The sequence below is a fragment of the Nicotiana attenuata genome, unplaced genomic scaffold, assembly GCF_001879085.1.
Source record: "Nicotiana attenuata strain UT unplaced genomic scaffold, NIATTr2, whole genome shotgun sequence".
Lineage (NCBI taxonomy): Eukaryota > Viridiplantae > Streptophyta > Magnoliopsida > Solanales > Solanaceae > Nicotiana > Nicotiana attenuata.
In genome coordinates this window covers 79,521-100,463 of record NW_017673784.1, presented here as the reverse complement: position 1 = coordinate 100,463, position 20,943 = coordinate 79,521, and the positions used below count along the sequence as shown (strand labels likewise).

The following is a 20,943-nucleotide window of genomic DNA, read 5'->3' as shown; positions in this document are numbered from 1 at the left end:
AAAGCTTTTTAAAAATATATTCCATCCATGTTATATAAAAAACAATTATTATTAGAGGTATATTTTATAATATACATACATTATATATGCTTGAAAATTGTTCTCAATTATTTTATAATTTCAATATTATATATCTGATCTCGCTCAACTATACCTTATAAAAAGGACTAAGCAATCGTTGCAAATATAATCCGATTTTAGAGTCCATAATCGAATTCTACAAAGAACTAAAGTTTAGCTACAATTGTTCACTATCACTAAGAAGACAAGTTAGAATAAAATTCTAAATAATAAAAGTTAAGATTTCTATTTCTAGCTACTTAACTAAAAAATATTAAAGCTGTTAAATTATCAACTAAAGAGGATGAAGCTGGAGACAAGATTAAGGAGGTCTAGAGTTATGATTTCCCCAATTACCGGACTCCTTCTCACAATGTTATCTATAATCTCCCCGATTTATTCTCTATTGATCATGACCATTCAACTTACCGTAATTCTCTCTCGAGCAATCTCAGTAATTTACTAGATATATTCTCTCGAACTTTGCTAACTGGTAATTTCACATATCACTATGACCACATCAGAGTTTTGTTATCACGAATCTTGCTTTTAAACCTGTCGTATTGATCTCTCATATACCTAGGGAGTGACATAGTTCAACAACTACCTAAATATGAATTCTCTCTCGACATAATAAATAGGCACAGTTAATCGACAATCATTCAATCAATTGAAATAAGTACGTAGTTGAACAAGTAGCGAAATATTTCAACTGGTTCAATTATATAGTAACGTAACAAGAATTTATCTTGGCTCAATTATATAAAAACGTAACAAGAATTTATCCTACAAAACGTGCCATCAAAATCCTAGATACGAAATTTGCTACTCATAATAGTATGTAAAATTTCAATACTAAAATTCATAACCAATATGAAAAATAGAAAGAAGAAAGGAAAAACTCGTAGTTGAATTTTTCTCCTTGCTCTTAGCGTATTCTTACCTCCAAAGGTATTGTCTCCCTTCAGAAACGATTTGAGAAATCATTTACACGATGTAGGGTTTGCATGAGGCGAATCTATCAAATCCAACTTCGGACAGAATTTTTGGGTGTGCTTGTCTGCGGCCCTCGCGCGTGCACGAGCTCAGTTTCTCGTTGTAGGGTTTGCATGACCGCGAAGGGTAAGCCCCCTCCGCATCGTGTTCGCGACCAGCTTCTCGCATTCGCAAAGAGTAACTCCACCCCAATCCTAATCTTCCTTTCGCGATCGCGAAGCATAAAACACCAGACATCAGAAAACAACTGAAACCAGCAACTTCTAAGTCTGTAATGGTCTACAGCTCATCCAAAACTCACATGAGCCACTCGGGCTCAAAACCAAACATGCACACAAGTGTAATAACATCATACGAACTCGCTCGCACGATCAAAATACCAAAATAACACCTAGAACTACGAATCAGATATCAAAATGCATGAAATTTCAAAGAAAACTCAAGAACTTCTAAAATCACAACCAGGCGTCCGAATCCTATCAAACCAAGAGCCCGTTTGGCTTAGCTGATTTAGAGTAGCTGATAAGGATTAGGTGCTGAAAAGCACTTTTAAGTGATGAAGCTGATTTAAAAAATAAGCAGTTACGTGTTTGGATAAAAATGCTGAAATTAATAATATGCAGCTGAAGAATTGGATATACGAAGAGTTTTGTTTTAAAAAGAAGTATTTTAGAGATAGAATAGTTAATATTTTGGTCAAACTTAAAGTGCTTATAAGCTGAAATTTGATAAGTTGGGGGAGACCAACTTATGGCTTTTGGCTTATTTTTGGCTTATAAGCACTTAACTTATAAGCACTTTTAATTTTACCAAACGCGTAGATAAGCCAAAAAGTGCTTATAAGCCAGTTTGACCAGCTTATAAGCTTAGCCAAACACCCTCCAACTCCGATTTGCACCAAGTTTTGCATACGAGTTTCAAATAAGATTCAAATAACAAAAGGGATCTGAACCAAGTCCCGGAACCAAAATCTGAACCCGATAACCACAGAGTCAACCTACGGTCAAACCTAGGAAATTTTCAAACCTTCAATTTTCTAGCTTTCGGCAAAACAAGTCAAATTAAGTTAGGACTTCCGAATTCAATTTCGGGCATACGTCCAAATCCAAAATCACGATACGAGCCTATCAGGATCGTCAAAATACTGATCCGGGGTCGTTTATATAAAATATTGACCTTGGTCAACTCAAGTTATTTTTAAGAAAATCATGTTTTGTCCAAATTGTCACATAAAAATTGAACCACAAAATTGATAAAATGAAACAGAAATGAACCGAACGGACCGATAAACATTATAAGAAGTGTAGCATTTCACTATTAGCTAATACAAACAGTCCTAAAAAAAGAAAATGCAAACAACTAAACCGTTATTCTCGTTATCTTCCATCGTCACCTCGTCTTCGCAATCACTCTTTCAGATAAAAAACGCATTCATTCCACCCCATTTTCAAATCCCAAAATTTCGCAATTTTTTTTTTCAAATCCCAAAAATTCCTCAATATTAATCATCACTCTGAAAAATAAACCAAAATCCCATAAAAGTGCATAGTAATGGCGACCCTAGAAAGCTTGATCGGATTAGTGAACAGAATACAACGTGCCTGTACTATCTTAGGAGATCATGGTGGTGAAGGAATGTCCCTCTGGGAAGCTCTTCCTACTGTCGCCGTCGTCGGTGGTCAGGCTAGTATTCCTACGTTAATCATAAACAACTACGTCTCGATCCCAAAAATAGGGGTCACATATATTTAAATCATTCATTTTCAATTTTTTCGTCTTCGTTATGTTCAACATTATTAAACAGCGAATCAATAAATCAAATAACTCTGAATCTCTGACTAGTTGGAGTCCGCAATATGAATCTCTACATTAAAATAGTATTACATGCATTTATTTTTGTTTGGAACGTTTCATTTTCTGATTTTGTGTTGTGATAATCAATCAGAGCTCTGGAAAATCATCTGTACTGGAAAGCGTCGTGGGTAGAGATTTCCTGCCACGTGGATCAGGTAATTTTTTATATTTTTAAAAAACTTTGGATTGCATTTTTATGTGTGGAAAGGCTGATTCATGATTATTGATGAGAGAAGTGTAATGCTGAACACTGATTTAAGTAGCACACGGTATTACTTCTAGGTGATGATCCAAAAGTCTCTATTTTCATAGTGAAGAAGTGATAGAGCAGTTATTGATGTCTTTTAAATCTAGGGTAGGTACTTTATTTGATTATTAGGTTATTCAACTGCTCTCAATTCCAAACTAGTTGGCGTCAGCTATATGAATCCTATATATCCATTTTTCTCTATTTTGGACCAATTTCATTCCATTACTAAATAATATGTCTCGTAAGATTAGAGGTTATCTAAAACTAGAGGTTCTTTGAATCTCACAATTATCCGCTCATTGAGATACAAGTCCCTAACCAAATTATTGATCTTCTCTCATATATCTCTTTACTTTTTTGCTTTTTGAGAATAAAGAGTGTTTGTTGCAATTGTCTTTGTATGATTTGAAGTTAGCAGTTAAGCACATTTCTATCGAGTCATTTCTCTTTTCTCCTAATTACTCTTTGAGTTTATACTTCATCTAATTTGGTTTTCTGTTGCCTCGTCTTTTGAAATTTGAAAGGCATCGTCACAAGGAGGCCATTGGTACTTCAATTGCATAAGACTGAGGGAGGGGCTGAATATGCGGAGTTTCTGCATGCTCCAAAGAAAAAGTATCCTGACTTTGGTGAGTTTTGATATTATAAGAAACTTACTTTCTTTAACCGCTGGTCTTTCAGTTTTGGTGTAGTTGATGTGTGTTTGCATGATAATTGAAACTTTTTACTAGGTTTGTACGCTCCATATGCTACATATGTACGTCAGTTCATGAGTTCCCTACTTTAACTTGAAATGAATCTTTTGAGATCTTCTAATAAGAAAGACATAACTGACTCCTTTTTGGAAAACTTTGAGCAACTTGGTGTGAAATGTTAGAGAGACGTTTGAGTAGGCTTGTATCCTGGCCACTACTGTAGTTCGTCAAAAGATTATTTCATTTAGGCATATGTTAGATCAAGTCCTCCAGATACACGTAAAAGCATGTTACAATGATAATTTTCTTTCCTAAAATTAGAACTGGAGATTGATTGTCCTCGCATTCTATGTCATGACCACTTCCTCCCATCTCTGATTTCTGTTCACATGATGACTTAGAGATGTCAACTGCTTCCATTGTTTACAAAGTTTCCACCCATCAAACTTTCCTTTAAAAAGCAGCACGGAATTTTGAGTTGACATTAACATTTATGTGCGAGAATAATGCAATCATCCATTCAAATGTGAGCTTTTCACTATTTACAACATAATGTTTGTTTATGCAGCTGCGGTACGTCAAGAGATAGCAGATGAGACAGACCGCATTACAGGGAAGACCAAGCAAATTTCTAATGTTCCAATTCACCTGAGCATTTATTCTCCTAATGGTATGTCTTCTGCATCCTTACCAGTTTATCAAATCTTGCTTATGTTGATTGCACTTGTTCAATTCTTGAAATATGGCTATGGTCTAAATTGACCATCTTACTATGACACATTTCCTAACAAAATCTTTGAGGATTCTTGTCTGTCAACTATCATAAAGCATCATCTCTACTTTGGTTTTATCTGACAATCTCATTACATCAGTTTAACATATATCCATTCAGCTCTTTATGACCTATCAGCAACTCTTAAGTGAAGCTAGGCATTTTGCATGGGTATAATACTATATAATGTATCCTAGTTTGTTGTTGATAGAGAAAGAACTTATGGCGAATATTAAATGCATTAATGGACCAGCCATAATCCACCAGATAGAAGATAGTTTGTGTTTTACGCCGGTTAACTTTGAGGTCCTGACCAAAAGTTCTTTAGATTTAGTGCTTTATTTATGCCACATTGATACAGTTACTGTTTCAAGTTAATGACTATCAGGTGCATGTTTTGTCTTACAGTGGTAGATTTAACACTCATTGATCTTCCTGGGTTGACAAAGGTTGCTGTAGGTGAGCACGAAATCACTACTTTCCTATAGGTATAGAAAAGGAGCCAGTCTTCCTGTGGTGCTGTATTACTTAGCTGTTGGCGGAATTGATATGATAAATCTTGAATTATGCAGAGGGACAACCAGAGAGCATTGTTGAGGATATTGAAATGATGGTCCGTTCTTATGTGGAAAAAGTAAGACTACCTTCAAGCTTGAATAACTAACTACTTGAAAGATACAGAATTACTTTTTATTGAACTACGTTTCGCTTTGTACTAACAGTTTAAGTTTGTGGAGTTGGCAATTTACTCATGTATTACCTTTGTACATCTACCATTTAAATATACGTCAATCAGTATGAAAGTCTTAATGTGATCATTTACATAGGAAATACAATATATTTTTTACTGCTTTACTTATAGGTATAGGGTGACAAAAAAGAATTCATGTGGACTTAAGAACATCAAGATCTAGAGCAAAGGTGGGAAAATAGATTTAAAGCTCAAATTATCAACATCTTTATGATAATGAAGGCAGGTATATGTGATATCTTCATGCGAACTGAGATTCACATTGTTGATGACTAACAAGGGCACGTCTGGAATTTATATGATATTTTATTAGCATTATACTTATTAAATGGCAACATAGCCTCACTTTTCTTCTCATAATATAACAATATAGCTGCAAGAAATGCAGGTTGTTTCTCAGCTAGAAAAGTGAGAAACAGATTTGTCCAAGTTTCTATTTGGTTGCCACAAAAATTAATGAAATACAGCTTCACCGAACTGTAGGTTTTTCCGAAGTTAGAAAAGTGGGAAAACTATGACTTGTCCAGATTTCTTACTGATTGCTACCAGAACAGCAGAATACATGTAGGCACTTACTGTCACTCGAACAATCTCCTATTACTTTGCACCAGACAATCAACATCATCTATGTCTTGGGCAAGCCCTTGCATAAGATTGATGGCTAAATTGGACATTCTGTAGTGATGTGATGTTTCAAATTTTGCATTATGTTTACTAAAGGATATGATTAACCTCACTTTGTCTCTCAGCCAGAAAACTGAGAGAAACAAGACCTGCCCAAATTTCTTACTTATTGCAGCGAAAATAATGAAATATACTCTGTTGCTCTTACTGTCCAAACAACTTATCCTCACTTGTGTTTTTCAGCTAGAAAAGTGTGAGAAACACTTACAAATTGCTGCCAAAATAATGAAATATACTCTGATGCTCTTACTGTCCAAACAACTTATATGCTCTCCTATAACTTTGCACAAGACAATCAACAGCAAGTATTGTTGCAAGCCTCTCAACTAGTGTTAGACCCTGTAAAGCCTTCATTTCTGCTGATATGTGCTCTTCATGAAAGAATATGTTATTCTAAGAGCTCATCTCTCAAAGATCAGTGTATTATAAAGCAAACTATGTTAGTGTTCCATTTATTTTTACCAGTGGGAGTATATTTAAAGTGTATTGTCCTTATCACTGATTAAGTTCATGTAAATTCTCCTAGTCTCCTCCTGAAAGGAATACCATTTGAGGTGCTCTCTCATATGCGCTAAAGAACCTCGCTAACTTAACAAACAGCAAGTTGTAGAGGAACATACTGCCACAGTTACCGTTGTGATTGTAACCTCATTATCTTGTCTGATTGGGACTCTTTAACCACAAAAACGGTTAAATCTGGATCTTGTTAATAATGTTATCAGGAATAGGTGTGTTCAGATGCTGTTAGGTTATACACACCCCCACCCACCCACCCACCCACCCCACCCAACCCTTTCCAAACTCCTTTTTCATCCATCTATCTTCTTTGGGATCTGCTCTGTTGTTCCTACCACAACTTAAGCACCCACAAGTATCTTTAAAGTTTGTCTTGAACAATGTATACATGTTTGCTTTTCTAAACTGAGCTTTTAGGGCAATAGCATGTGGAGGTAAGATTCAGACTCTCTTTTCTTTTTCCTTTTTTTTTGGGATAAGTAAAATTCCCACTCGCTTACTGATTGATCTCCAATATCTCTTCGAATTACAATGCATAAAAGTCATATTACTTGGAAAGGGCTATTGGATATTGAATGTCTGCCTGTAAATGAGAAGATCACCACTGCATTGATATAGTCTTTCATGGTAGAAATAATATATAGACCTCCTCTTGAAGCATCCTACCTTTGTCTCAAATATTTCTTCATCTGTGTCAGCGTAAGCTACTTCTCTGGAATGTTAAAGAACATGTGGGCTTTATCTTCAGGGATAGAGAGTGGTGAAGTTGCATGATATTGATGAAAGAGTGTTTTTCTTATTTCCATATTCTTGTTTGCCGAACTACACTTTGAAGCTACTAACAAGAACGAGTTATCATGTTCTATCTATAACATGTTTAAACTTTATGTGCTTTTTGTACTAGCCCAATTGCATCATATTGGCTATTTCTCCAGCCAATCAAGATATTGCAACTTCTGATGCAATAAAGCTTGCAAGAGAAGTCGATCCTTCAGGTATTACGGTGGGATATGCTAATTCCGCACTTCCAATAGGTCATGCTAAAATTGGGTGTCTGATACTGAATTTTCTGATTGTACTTTATATTCTGTTCATATTTCAGGTGAAAGAACATTTGGAGTTTTAACAAAACTTGATCTGATGGATAAGGGAACCAATGCCTTGGATGTATGATCCATCCTTTTCCAGAAGTTGCTTGAATTACACTAGTTTGTGATCCTTGCAATACGTATTGCCTACTATATTCTTTACTTATTTTTAGTTTTATTGATGTTTAAGGTACTTGAGGGTCGATCATACAAGCTTCAACATCCATGGGTTGGAATTGTCAATCGTTCACAGGCTGATATCAACAAGAATGTAGATATGATGGCCGCTCGCCGGAAGGAGCAGGAATATTTCGAATCCAGTCCTGAATATGGACATCTTGCTCATAAAATGGGAGCTGAATATCTTGCCAAACTTCTATCTAAGGTTGGTTTTCCTTTTTGGCTTTCAAATATTTCCTTTTGGGTTAAGAATTCCCTGAATTACCATTATTAACCTTTCGCCTTTTTCCTTTTGAAATTTCAGCACTTGGAGACTGTGATTAGACAGAGAATACCAAGCATTATTGCTCTAATAAATAAGACAATTGATGAGCTAAACTCTGAGTTGGACCGAATAGGCCGACCTGTTGGTGTAGATGGAGGGGTAATTACAGGATATGATTAAATCTGAGAACTAATGGTAATTGGGAGCTGAATTTCTTTATTATTAACTTGAAGTAATTTCGCCTTTCTACAGGCACAACTGTACACAATTTTGGAAATGTGCCGTGCATTCGATCGAATATTTAGAGAACACCTGGAAGGAGGGTAATGCTTAACAGTTAGAACTTCATAACATAGAATCACAGAATGCTAGTATTTCTTTTCATTCATTCATTCTGTCCATGGAAATGGTTAATTTTGAGGTGTAACGAGATTCCAGTTGGTAGTTTGTTTACCTTATCTCTTCACTGTGGAAGTGTAACGAGATTCTAGTTGGTAGCACCCAACTATCCTCATTGTTATCTTGAAGATGTTCAAGTAACTTGTCTCAACTCATGAATTAGACATGTTAGTACATGAATGCTTATCATGTATGCATATAAGCATTTTCCTCCTCATTACCGTTGATGTGTGGAAAATAAGCTCTTCTAGAACGTATATTCTTGACAACGAGAGCAGTTACGCAAACATGCACAGACATCAGTTACAAGCTTGCTGTCAGATTTGAGCCTGCTAAAACTCTAAAATGAATGCTGCCACCTTTTATACTAGTTTGATACCCATATGAAACTTCAAGAGTCAGGTCTTAACATCATTTTCCTTCTATGAGCCATAGTACAGTGATTAAATTCTTTTGCTTCTTCTCCATTCCTAGTTGATTGATTGAATCTTGTTCTATCATGAGCTGACACGCTGAACTTATTAGAAGAAGTTACACTGATCTGAGTTCAAGGGACCAGGAGAACTCTATTTCACTTTACTATTATATTATATGATTGTAAAATGTTCTATTTTCTTATAAAAGGGTTACTAGCTATACTTTATTTGATCTCAGGAGGCCAGGTGGCGATAGAATATATCGTGTCTTTGACCATCAGCTACCAGATGCTCTTAAGAAGCTTCCATTTGATCGTCATCTTTCAACGAGTAATGTCAAAAAGGTTATTTCTGAGGCAGATGGATACCAACCTCACTTAATTGCTCCTGAGCAAGGGTACAGAAGGCTAATTGATGGATCCCTTGGCTTCTTCAAAGGCCCCGCTGAAGCCTCAGTTGATGCAGTAAAGTTCTTAATTTTGATTCTTGTTTAATATGTTTGTCTTGTTCAAGTGTTATATATCTGTGGTAGACATTAAGCTAAGTTTCATCAAAATCCTGCTTTGTGGAAATCAGAAAGCTTTGATTTTATCAATTAGATAGTTCAAACAGTATGAGGTAATGTAGATTAAAAAGGAGAAAAAATAGAAGGTAATCTCAAACGCCCACACAGACACACATATAATATGTCTCTTTACAGAAGATGATACATATTTAGTTCAATATGCTTAAGTATATATGTCTTTTGCAGTCTTACTTATGAATGTTGAAGTATTTAAATTACTATTCTTCTGTATTTTTATCAACTACGACTATTTTAGGTTTGGATCTCATGAAGCCTTTGGATCTAGCACGTATCATGGTAGATGTTTGACCAAAAAGTATAATACTCTTTGTTAAACTAATTAAAAGATAACTGAGGTGAAAGGTGAATCCTAGTCAAGCATAATAATTCTTAGATCTAGCTAAAAGTTTAAGTGATACCATTTACTTAGTGCTCGGAGTCGTGTATTCTATCATTAAATGCGCACTTTGGAGAATAAATGAAGAATGAATGATGAGCAATAGATATGGAAAGTAGCAATAAATGTAAATAGGAAGAACAATTCACCCAGATATCAAATGATGTGGAAGATTCTTCCTTCTGACAATGAAATATGGCAGTAGATAAGAAAATGAACAATGCTTTCTTGGATCACGTGAGTGGAAAGGAAGAATAATCGATAAAATCTATCACTACGGAAAGGTGAACTTTGTATTTTTTCTCAAGGGTTAACTTCTTATAATAGTTTTTTCAGAATGAATCTCACGTGCCCCTTTCCTCTGTCTCTCTTTTTCTATTTATATGAGATGTACTCTAAAAACCCTAAAAAAAGTACAACAAAGGGAATATTCAAGAGAATATTCCCATCTTTAGTACCGAGACTGCACTAGCCGTTATTCCTACTCCTCGCTATTCGACTTCAGCTTCAACGGCTTGCTCAGCGACTGCTCGTTGTTGGGCTTCGGTCGACCTCGGCTTTGCCGCCCAAATCAGAACAGTCTTCTCACGTAACGACCTTCCCACGGCTGATTTCCTAAGTCCGATTTTGACCCATACAGTAGAGTTTTACTTCTTCCAAGATAACTGCTTTTTTTTCTATTTTGCAGGTGCATTCCATTCTGAAAGAACTTGTGAGGAAGTCAATCGTAGAAACCCAGGTAAAGCAGTCTTCTGTAAGCCTTGCTCTGATGAGTGGAATTATGTTGTTCTTCCCACATGTTTGCTTGTTTAACAATAGGAAACTGGAGCTGATCCTTTTGATAATTCTTCAAATATTTAACCGAAAAACTGTAGCTATTTCTGCTGGCTTATGTTTCAGATTTCCTGCTATTTCATTTTTATGGCTCTCAACTGAATCCAAAAGGATTAATATACGTTTCGGTCTGCTGCAATATTAGTTTGAAACTATAGTAATTATATCTACTAATATTTTTTAACATACTAGTACTTGTCCATTTGTATCATAATAAGTTGTAAAATGTTCACATGCATCATCAATTCATCGAGAAGATATCAGATAAGGAGTTGGATTTGAATTGTTATCCTAGTTGTCCTTCGAGGATTTATGTAGTAGTGCTTTAAGGTATATATTTCTTTCTTTGTCTTTTAATTCTTAACTAGGGAAGATTTTGAAGTATGATTATAGGAATTTGTGCAGTCACCAGACATTGGATTTCTGTCTGAGATTTGTGAAGAGGATGAAAGAATTCTTTGCTGACAAAAGCTAGTCGAGGTTCATCAATGAGTAGTGCTAGTGCATAGGGTCAGAAAATTTTGTTGAGAAGAAGAATACAGTGTTGGTTCTATGTTTCCTCCCCTGATATTTTCTTAGTGATACAGAATATTCAGAAATCATTACCATCTATTTGTTAATATCATGTGCATTCACATCTTGTTTATGTACTAAGAACTTAAAGGGAAGTTTCTTCCTAACTAAAGCTATGATCTTTGAAGGGAAAAGGAGTCATGCTTATCTAGCCCTGGCCATAGATGGGTATACTATTACTTGGCCAAAAAGTAAAAAGAATAACTCTTTTATGATCAGTTCTTGCCTATCCATCATTCATAAATGCTTCTATATAAGAGGCCCAAATGTAATAGTTCTAACCTAGAATATCCCTATGCAGGAACTAAAACGTTTTCCGACACTTCAATCTGATATAGCAGCGGCAGCAAATGATGCTCTTGAGAAATTTCGTAATGAAAGTCGAAAGACAGTTTTACGGCTGGTGGAGATGGAGTCTTCTTACCTGACAGTTGAATTCTTTAGGAAGCTTCAAACTGAACCAGAAAAGACCCCCCAAAACCAGGCACAAGCAGCAACACCAAATGTTGACCGTTATTCAGATAATCATCTAAGGAGAATTGGTAAGTATCATCAGATTGCTTTGCCCTTTTCATTTCCTGAAGTGAAAATAAGATCACACACTTCTCTGTGAAGTCCACCACATAAGATACTTTTTAGTAGAACTGGAACATATAATCATATTCGGGGAATTGGTAAATAGTATATTGCTCGCGTTTTCTATTCAAAGATGGCAGACTTCTTTGTAGTTTCCACCCAGTAGGATACTTTAGTGAAACATATCTGTTCCATTCTTACGAAAGTAGAAAAACTGATTTAAGACATACAGTGTCTAAACTATATTGCTTCATCTGCAACAGGTTCAAATGTCTCTGCTTATATTAATATGGTCTGTGAAACATTGAGGAATACTATTCCTAAGGCTGTTGTCTTTTGTCAAGTCAGAGAAGCAAAGAGGTCATTATTAAATCAGTTCTATGCTCAAATCGGAAGGAGAGAGGTAAAGTATTCGAGATTGTTCACTTGTTTCCTCAATTTTTGTTTCCTCGGAGACTTTTGTAGCAAAAATGGATAAGTAAAGTTTTATGATATCTAATCATCATAGCAATACACTCTTTTATTCAATGTTTCCTCTTTCTCCTCATGGAGTTCTGTTCGATCTGTTGGGACGATGACAAAAGGGACAACAAGGAAATATCTACTACAAGAGACAAAATAAATTAATATGGTTTGGTCAAGTGACCTAAATCAATAGAGAATTAATTCTCCCCCTAAACAAGACTCTCTTAAAGACTACATTGTGGATGCTATTGTGTAATTGTATGAGAAGAAAAGATCTTCAACTTATAGAACTACAAAAAATTTCCTCCAAGAAAAGGATTAGTCAAATATGGTAGCCTTTTAGGAAAAGCAAAAATGAATTATGATAAACTCTTTGATCTTCCTTCAAGAAAAGGTAAAATCCAAATATGGTAAGAAAATCAAGTCAAACCCTGAAATGATCCTGTCTCTATTATGAACAACGTTTGATGCTTCACTGCTCAATAAATGTGATAGAATATTCAGATTAAGAGATGCTAATGCATATGGATGATGGATACAGAATAAAACAATAGAGAAAAACTAAAACCAATAGAGCAAGAGCTCTGATTTCTTCATTATTTATCTATCAATCTGTTAAGATCTTTTAGTATCTGAACAGATCAAGGTGGGGGTTATAGATATTACTTTGCTGAATCCTATATATTTTGTGTGAGAAAACGAGGGGAAGGGGGGTTTTGCTAGTGTAGAGAAAATGATAAATATTTGACATTTCCAAGAAAGAAAATACGTAAGTTATATTCTCTAAATGTATGTACAGAAGGAGCAGCTGGGGAAAATGCTGGATGAGGATCCCTCTCTCATGGCAAAGAGAGAGACCATAGCCAAAAGGCTTGAGCTATATAAGTCAGCCAGAGATGAGATTGATGCTGTTGCATGGAAATGATGAGTCCCAGTTTACTATGGAAAAACATAGAGGTAACCCGAAAAAATAATTCATGTTCTGGATAAAATATAAAAATAAAGTGGTAGGAGATGAAACCATTGTTATTTAGTGGATGCCATGTTCTTTTTACGATGCCAATATACCTTTTTGCAATAAGGAAGGATTTCAGTTTCAAAATTGGTAAATTCTTATTTGGTGGTGCAAAAATACCAGGAGTATTAAAGTGCGCTGCCACGATTTATTTCCTTATTTGTTATTCTTTCATTCTTTCTAATTCTAAGGGATTAGTCCAGTTTTGCTTCTGCTGAGCATCACATGCCAGGAAAATTAAATGAGTAGCGTATGTTACTTTGCTCGAACTCCAATGAGTTATGATGGAATTATTGCTTCATTGAGTCTTTCATATTTTCCAGAGATGTCATTTTCCATTTTATTCTATGACCTAGTCCAACTAAATTGGTTCTTGTGCCTAATAGTGATAAAACAAAATTAATGTTTTGTAGTACTTCACTTTGTACGTTTTCATCTAATGTTGACTAGAAGGTGTATTCTTGGTTACCTTTTATACAATTAAATAACGCTTCTGTATAATTATATTTTTTAGGATATCTAGGCCTAATGTTATTGCAAAATGTTATGTTAGATGAAAATGTAACACAAAATTCCAATAAGATGGGTAAAATGGATGAAGGTTACGTACAGAGTCTTAATTATGCGGCAGTAAGGATACCGATCAAAATGACCAATTGTGTGATTACCAATACTATATCAAAGTGAATGTTGGGCATCTTGGGCTCAACAAACTCACAAAATGAGTATGTAAAAGGGAAATTACCAGTTATGTCTATTTATAGGTTGCTCATTATAAAAATTGGCCAATTGATAAAATATTATTAACATTAGCCAAATTAGCCAATTAGCTATTTGTAGCAAAAATATATCAAATTTTTGCTTTGTTTTGAGTGGGTGTTATTAGAATAGATTGGGCACAACTTGAGGAGCTTGAATCTCAGTTTTGGGATGATTTGGTGAAGTTTTGAGGTGGTTTGAATTAAAAATTCGGTAAAAACTGAACATGAAAAAAAATGATATGTGTATCACACTGCGTATTATTTGTGTATCACATATGTATCATATTTGTATCTATTGTGTATCACATGTAATTCTATGTATACCTGTGTGTGAGATACATGCGTGATACATGTGTCACAGAAGACTTTTTTGAACTCGATTTAATTACGAATTTTGATACAAAATCAGTCCAAATCACCTCTAATCTTCTTCAAATTTTGTATATTGACTTATCTATATATTTTCAATGAATTTCAACTATACCCATTGAAAAAGTTCCTTTTTTGTTTAGATTTTTGGAATATTGTATATATTTTTTGTATTTCATCACCTTATTTGCTACTCATCCATAAAAATTTCCTTTCCGTCTTGTATCTAGTGTTGCTAATCACGCTTAAAAATATGCAAGGTGATTTTTGCATGTGATTCTTTGAGAGAAATAACCCCTATTATATGATTTTTTTAATTTTTATTGGCTAGTTTTGGTAAGTCTATGATTAATGGCTAGAGGTTGGTAAGTTGAGATTTATTTGGGACATTTGTGTAAGTTTTCCATATATAAAAATGGGGGGATGACAGCAATAGCAATAGGACATTTTGGTATCACTGTTGATTTTCTAATCATGTTTGGGGTAAATTTCATAAATGGTCATATAACTATGACTTTTTTCATATAATTTTATTTTTTCATACAAAAATCATATAACTTTTACTAACTCACATAAAAATCATAGTGACCGAAAAACACAATTTTCTGGTAGTATTTTCTTATTTCACAATTTTTTTTATTTTTTGTCTAATAAATAATACCCACCCGACCAAATACGCATATATATAAATTAAAATAATACCAAAAATGAATCCTTCAAAACATGATACTTCTACCTTTTATTTTTCTTTTCAAGTGTTCATTCAATTTGATGGCATTTTTGTTTCAAGTGCTCCCTAATTATACCTTTTATTTCTTTTCTTTTTTTTTGTTAGAATCTCATACATTCCAAACTAAGATTTTGTAGGGGTAAGGATTCATTTTTAGTATTATTTTAATATATATATATATATATATATATATATATATATATATATATATATATATATATATATATATATATATATATGTATGTATGTATGTATGTATGTATGAGGTATTGGGTTGGGTTGGGATGGGTCCTTCCTATTTTAAGAAACAAACGGTCGATCGAAACTAATTGCATTCGCTATACAAAATACTTATAGAATTAGTATATTATATTTATATAATACACATATATTAAAATATATATTTTATTGGATATTATATAATATATATAGAGACAACAATAAATTTTAAACAACTATATTTATATTTTTATATTTTAGATATAGGAAGAAGGAAAATAAAAATTTAATATATGTTTTGATATACACACAAAAAATTTATGATATACACATTATTGTTGTGATATAAATTTATTAGCTATCTGGTGTCAATATATGTAACTTATTGGTGATATGTACATAGATATATGGGAGGATATACGGATGGAGCCATCTTCACTCTCGAGTTGTCTGTCGGAAAATCAGCTCAAATCTGTCTTAAATTATCTCCAAACACCTCAAAAATTGATATTCAAGCTCCTTAAGAGATTTCCAACAAAATTCGATATCGCCTAATCGAAACAAGTACAAATAAGCTGATCTAAAAATCTAAACCAAGCTTTAACGATATTTAATGGTATACAATCAACGACAGAGATGAGTCCTTTTCACCAACTATTATTGTGTCTCTCTAATGCCATGGGTTACTAAAAATGGGGTTCCGGTGAACTCGCGGCGGTGATAGGGATATATACGACGGTGTGATATTTGCACTTTGCTGTTAGATTTAGGATTGAAAATTTTTCAGTAGGCTATAGTTGCCAATTTTTTAGGAGATTGACACAAAAGGAACTTTTTAAGGCTGGGCTTGAAATTTTATCCCAAAATTAATACTCCCTCGTTTTAAATTAAATGAGGTAGTTTGACTCGGCACGGAGTTTAAGGTAAAAAAAACTTTTAAAATTTGTGGTTTTAAAAGCTTAAGGGGTAAAGCTTTGTGGGGCCATGAGTTTTGTGTAGTTATAAAAGCTTCTCATTAAGGGTAAAATGGGTAAAATGAGGAGTTTAAAATTGAATTATTTCCAAATTTAGAAATGTGTCATTTATTTTGGAACAGACTAAAAAGGAAAGTACCTTATTTAATATGAAACGGAGGAAGTAATATTATCGAAACGACCCCCATACGTAGAGATGTGCATTTAATGAAATAGATTCGGACTAAAAATACCTTAGGGTTGAGTAGTAGAGATGGTGGCAAGCAATGTAAAAAGCGCGGGCGTAAGGCGAGGCGTTTTACATATGCTGCAGTGAGGCGTAAGCCCCGAGGCACGGGGCGTAAGCCCCATAGGTATTTAATTTTTAATATTTTAGACCATTTATAGTTTTCTTCAATTTTTATGCAATTTTACCTGTTTAAAACAGAATAGCGTTCAAAATCAGAGATTTGAACCATTTTGGTTCGATTTCGGAAGAGTGGCAAGCACTTAGGTAATACCATAGGAGAACACCCAGTACCAAAAAGGGGTTGGATATGGAAAGAAATGGCAACCGAATCCCATATTCATTAGGATTAGGAGAAGGTTTTAGGGGGGGCGGCGATTAGGGTTTGGTTGAAGAAGAAAGGAGTGACAGAGAGAATAGGGGCGACGGTCTCTATGAAATGGGGTAGGGTTTCTGGGGTTAGGTTAATTAAAAAGGGGGAAAGGGATGGTGGCCGTTGATCTTAAGAGATCAACGACCGAGATAAGAAATTAAATGGGGCAGGTTGTTTATAAGCGGGTCGCGACCGGGTATTGATCATGGGTCGTTTGGCTTTGGGTTGGGGTAATTGAGCTAGGTATTTGAGTGTTTGGGCCATTCATTTGGTCCGAAATTGATTAAAAAATTGGGTTGTTATTTAAATACCTAAAATTATCAAAATAATTTATGAAAAATGCTTAATAAATAAATAAAAATATTATTTATGCACTTTATTTTTTATAAATATCTCATTTTCGAAATTTTTTCATTGTCTTTAGTACGATCTGGCTTCAGACCTCGCGGTGCTTACACCTCTCGCCTACACGTATTCTCCCCAGGGGTAGCTACAAGCATAAACCGGTTTAATAAATTACATAGAATGATCGTAGAAACTATTCGCAAGCTTGCGCACACGTGGGAAAGTTGAAGCTTTTTGAGAATGGAGAACCCCGGACGGCCGTGGAGGCCTGAAAACAAGACAGTCCGAAAAAAGGGCCTTCTGTCTACACGCTTTCGAGAATAGAAATCAAAAAGAAAGAAGAGAAATTGATCCATCTTTCCCGAGAGAGACCGCACTAAAATGATTAGCAATAATAACTCAATATTATAAAAATATAAAAAAGCTATTTTAGCACAAATAATGTAATTATACATGAATGTAGGCTATTATTTCAAAAATATGCAATTAGCCTAAAAATGCAAATGTCATTATAGAAAAATGAAGTAAGATATTATAAAACATACATGTTGGTGTAAATAATAAGTTTGGATGATTAAGTCATCCTAAAATAATTTAAAGGATAATTATTAGATATTTATATAATAAAAATGTAGAAGGAAATTAGTTTAGAGCCTTTAAAAATTATGGAAAATTATGAAAAATACTTGTATAGGTTTGTAAACTAAATAATGATGAAAAAATGCTATTTTGAGAGTATATATATTGTTTGAGAAAATATGAGGGCAAAATTAGGTATCAACAACTGCTCCTCTTTACCCGGGAATGAAGAAAGAGTTGTCGGCTAAAGAAATGATGACCAATTTTGGCCGAATTGAGTGGAGGAGGATATAATTTTAAAAACAAATAGGGGTCGAACCCTGGTTCCTGAGTTGCCTACATATCCCTAGTGTTACGAGAATCAGGCCATGTGTAGTTCTGGATCCAACGGTGAACGAAACCTGGAGTTGTTATAGGAATGGTCGTATGTTTTGGAAAGGGTTCGTTTGGGTAGGACAGTATCAGACGAATTTATGTGGAGTCTTCAATGTGAATCTGAAACATTACGGATGTGTTATAGAGAAAATATCTGAATGGTCATAGAGTTAAAAAAACGAGTAATTGATGGTGGTTAGTTATGTTTGAAACAATTGCAGGATGTGAACGTTATGAACGGAAATCGGAGCGAAGATTGCTTCCGTTTGAAGAACGGTTACTTCCTGGATTACCTGCAAAACTTAAAATACGATGCATGCGAGAGCTTACACATGATGCAAATTCCCTTTGGACCATGAAAGTTGTCTTTGGACGATGAGGATGGTGTCCTTAGACCATGATGTCCTGGGCCATGAATCGTGTGATAAAGGATTCGAAAGCCATGAAATGATGTTCTCGGGCCATGAAAATGGTGCCTCTGCACTATGGCGCCTTTGAATAATGATGTGCAATATTGAGAGATCCTCAGGCCATGGCATGGTGTCTTCTGGCTATGAGGATGATGCCTTCGGACTATGACGCCTTTGGACAAAATGGCGATGTTTCAGCCTATGAGATGCAAAGACATAATGCTAGGTCATATGCGAAGCGAAACAAGACAAAGCTTAATCTTGTATAAGATTGGGGGCAGAGCTTAGCCCCGCGAAAGTAGAAAATAGTGCTAGATTTCAAGTAGCATAGCATTTGGTATCATGCAAGGAAAGGCAGAGCTTAGCCTTATGCAATTAGGGAGGCAATGCTTAGCCTCATGCAAGAAAAGGAGACAGGGCTTAGTCTCATATAATGAAAGGCAATGCTTAGCCTTATGTAGTTAGGGAGGCAATTCTTAGCCTCATGCAAGAAAATGAGACAGGGCTTAGTCTCATGCAAGGGAAGGCAATGCTAAGCCTTATGCAATTAGGGAGGCAGGGCTTAGCCTTATGCAAAATAGGAGACAATGCTCAGTCACATGCAATTAGGAGACAGTGCTTAGTCTCATGAAAGGCAATGCTTAGTGTTATGCAGTTGAGGAGACAGGGCTTAGCCTCATGCAAAGAAAGGGAGACAGTGCTTAGTCTCATGCAATTAGGAGACAGTGCTTAGTCTCATGAAAGGCAATGCTTAGCCTTATGCAATTAGGGAGGCAATGCTTAGCCTCATGCCAGAAAAGGAGACAAGGCTTAGTCTCAAACAATGGAAAGCAAAGCTTAGGCTTATGCAATTAGGGAGGCAATGTTTAGCCTCATGCAGGAAAAGGAGACATGGATTAGTCTCATGCAATGGAAGATAATGCCTAGCATTATACAACTAGGGAGGCAATGCTTAGCCTCATGCAAAGAAAAGACAATGAGTGATAGTAGAGTATTTCTTAGATGGGGACGTGTTTGCGTTTGGCAACTTGTCGTTATGATTTTTGATGTGTGTGTGTGTATTTGCGAATATTCCTTGTTCCTGCATCCAAAGAAAAATTGTGAGTTTTGCGAGGAAGGTTGGTTCGTTCCTTCGCTTGCTTGCTTTGCTTTTCTTTTACCCTGTGTCGAGATCCTGTTCAAGTTACCCTGCGTAGCATCCGACTATTTATAAAATAAAGGTTTTCGAGAAAAATATGTGTGCATTTGATGAATGTAGTTATTTAAAAACATAGTAGTATGCAATATCAAGTAAATTAGATGAACCAATGACTGTGACACTTTAGAGACATTGCGAATTCTTTGCATTAGAATTTTGAGGGTCCTCCTCAAAATCCTGCCCCAGTTCAATAAGCGCTTCTTTGGCCGTTCAACATGTAATGAAATTGGCTGGTCTTGCTCCGGAATTTTGAGGGTCCTCCTCAAAATTCTGCCCCAGTTTCTGACCATGATGAAAATGAAGATTTTATTGAGTTGTGACCGAACCCACAGGGCTACCTATGTATCCCCTCTTAAACGGGAATCAGGTCAAGCGTAGTTTAGTTATATCACATGATGAAATGCAAATAATCTAAACAAAGTATATTTTGATTGCGTCTGAATTGATAGGCTTTGGTCAAATCTCTCCATCTATTTCTGCAAGTATGGGTGCTCCTCCTGTTAGTACTCTATGAACCATGTAGGGCCCTTTCCAATTGGGTGAAAATTTCCCTTTGGATTCATCTTGATGCGGGAAGATCCGTTTCAGCACCAGCTGCCCCGGTGTGAACTATCTAGGTCTGACCCTTTTGTTGAAAGCTCTGGACATACTGTTCTGATAAAGTTGACCATGGCATACCACATTCATTCTTTTCCCGTCAATGAGAGCTAATTGCTCATAGCGACTTCTTATCCATTTTGCATCACTGAGTTCAGCTTCTTGTATGATTCTTAAAGAAGGAATTTCGACTTCGGCGGGAATTACAGTTTCAGTACCGTAGACCAGCAAGTATGAGGTTGCTCCAGTTGATGTGCGGATTGTGGTACGATAACCTAACAAGGTAAATGGTAATTTCTCGTGCCGTTGCTTGCGGTTGTCTACCATCTTCCTCAATATTTTCTTGATATTCTTGTTTGCGGCCTCCACGGCTCCATTCATTTGAGGCATGTATGCTGTGGAATTCATATGCTTGATCTTGAAGGTTTCACACATA

At 35.4% G+C, this 20,943-nt stretch overlaps 1 protein-coding gene across 1 annotated transcript; it reads left to right on the top strand.

The window, feature by feature from the left end:
• Positions 1 to 2,406: 2,406 nt before the first annotated feature.
• Positions 2,407 to 13,661, top strand: LOC109217280 (dynamin-related protein 1C). The gene is made up of 16 exons (XM_019381511.1): positions 2,407 to 2,739; positions 3,002 to 3,065; positions 3,685 to 3,789; positions 4,424 to 4,525; positions 5,036 to 5,086; positions 5,200 to 5,261; positions 7,483 to 7,573; positions 7,681 to 7,745; positions 7,857 to 8,051; positions 8,151 to 8,270; positions 8,364 to 8,434; positions 9,165 to 9,390; positions 10,577 to 10,627; positions 11,597 to 11,837; positions 12,135 to 12,274; positions 13,136 to 13,661. The coding sequence occupies exons 1-16, from the start codon at positions 2,608 to 2,610 to the stop codon at positions 13,259 to 13,261; spliced, it is 1,842 nt and encodes a 613-aa protein (XP_019237056.1). The 5' UTR covers positions 2,407 to 2,607; the 3' UTR covers positions 13,262 to 13,661.
• Positions 13,662 to 20,943: the final 7,282 nt, after the last annotated feature.

Coding starts and splice junctions, on each gene's coding strand:
- LOC109217280 (XM_019381511.1), top strand. CDS start 2,608: ATGGCGACCCTAGAAAGCTTGATCGGATTAGTGAACAGAATACAACGT. Junction 9,391..10,576: donor CTGAAGCCTCAGTTGATGCA/GTAAAGTTCTTA, acceptor TCTATTTTGCAG/GTGCATTCCATTCTGAAAGA. Junction 12,275..13,135: donor CTCAAATCGGAAGGAGAGAG/GTAAAGTATTCG, acceptor ATGTATGTACAG/AAGGAGCAGCTGGGGAAAAT.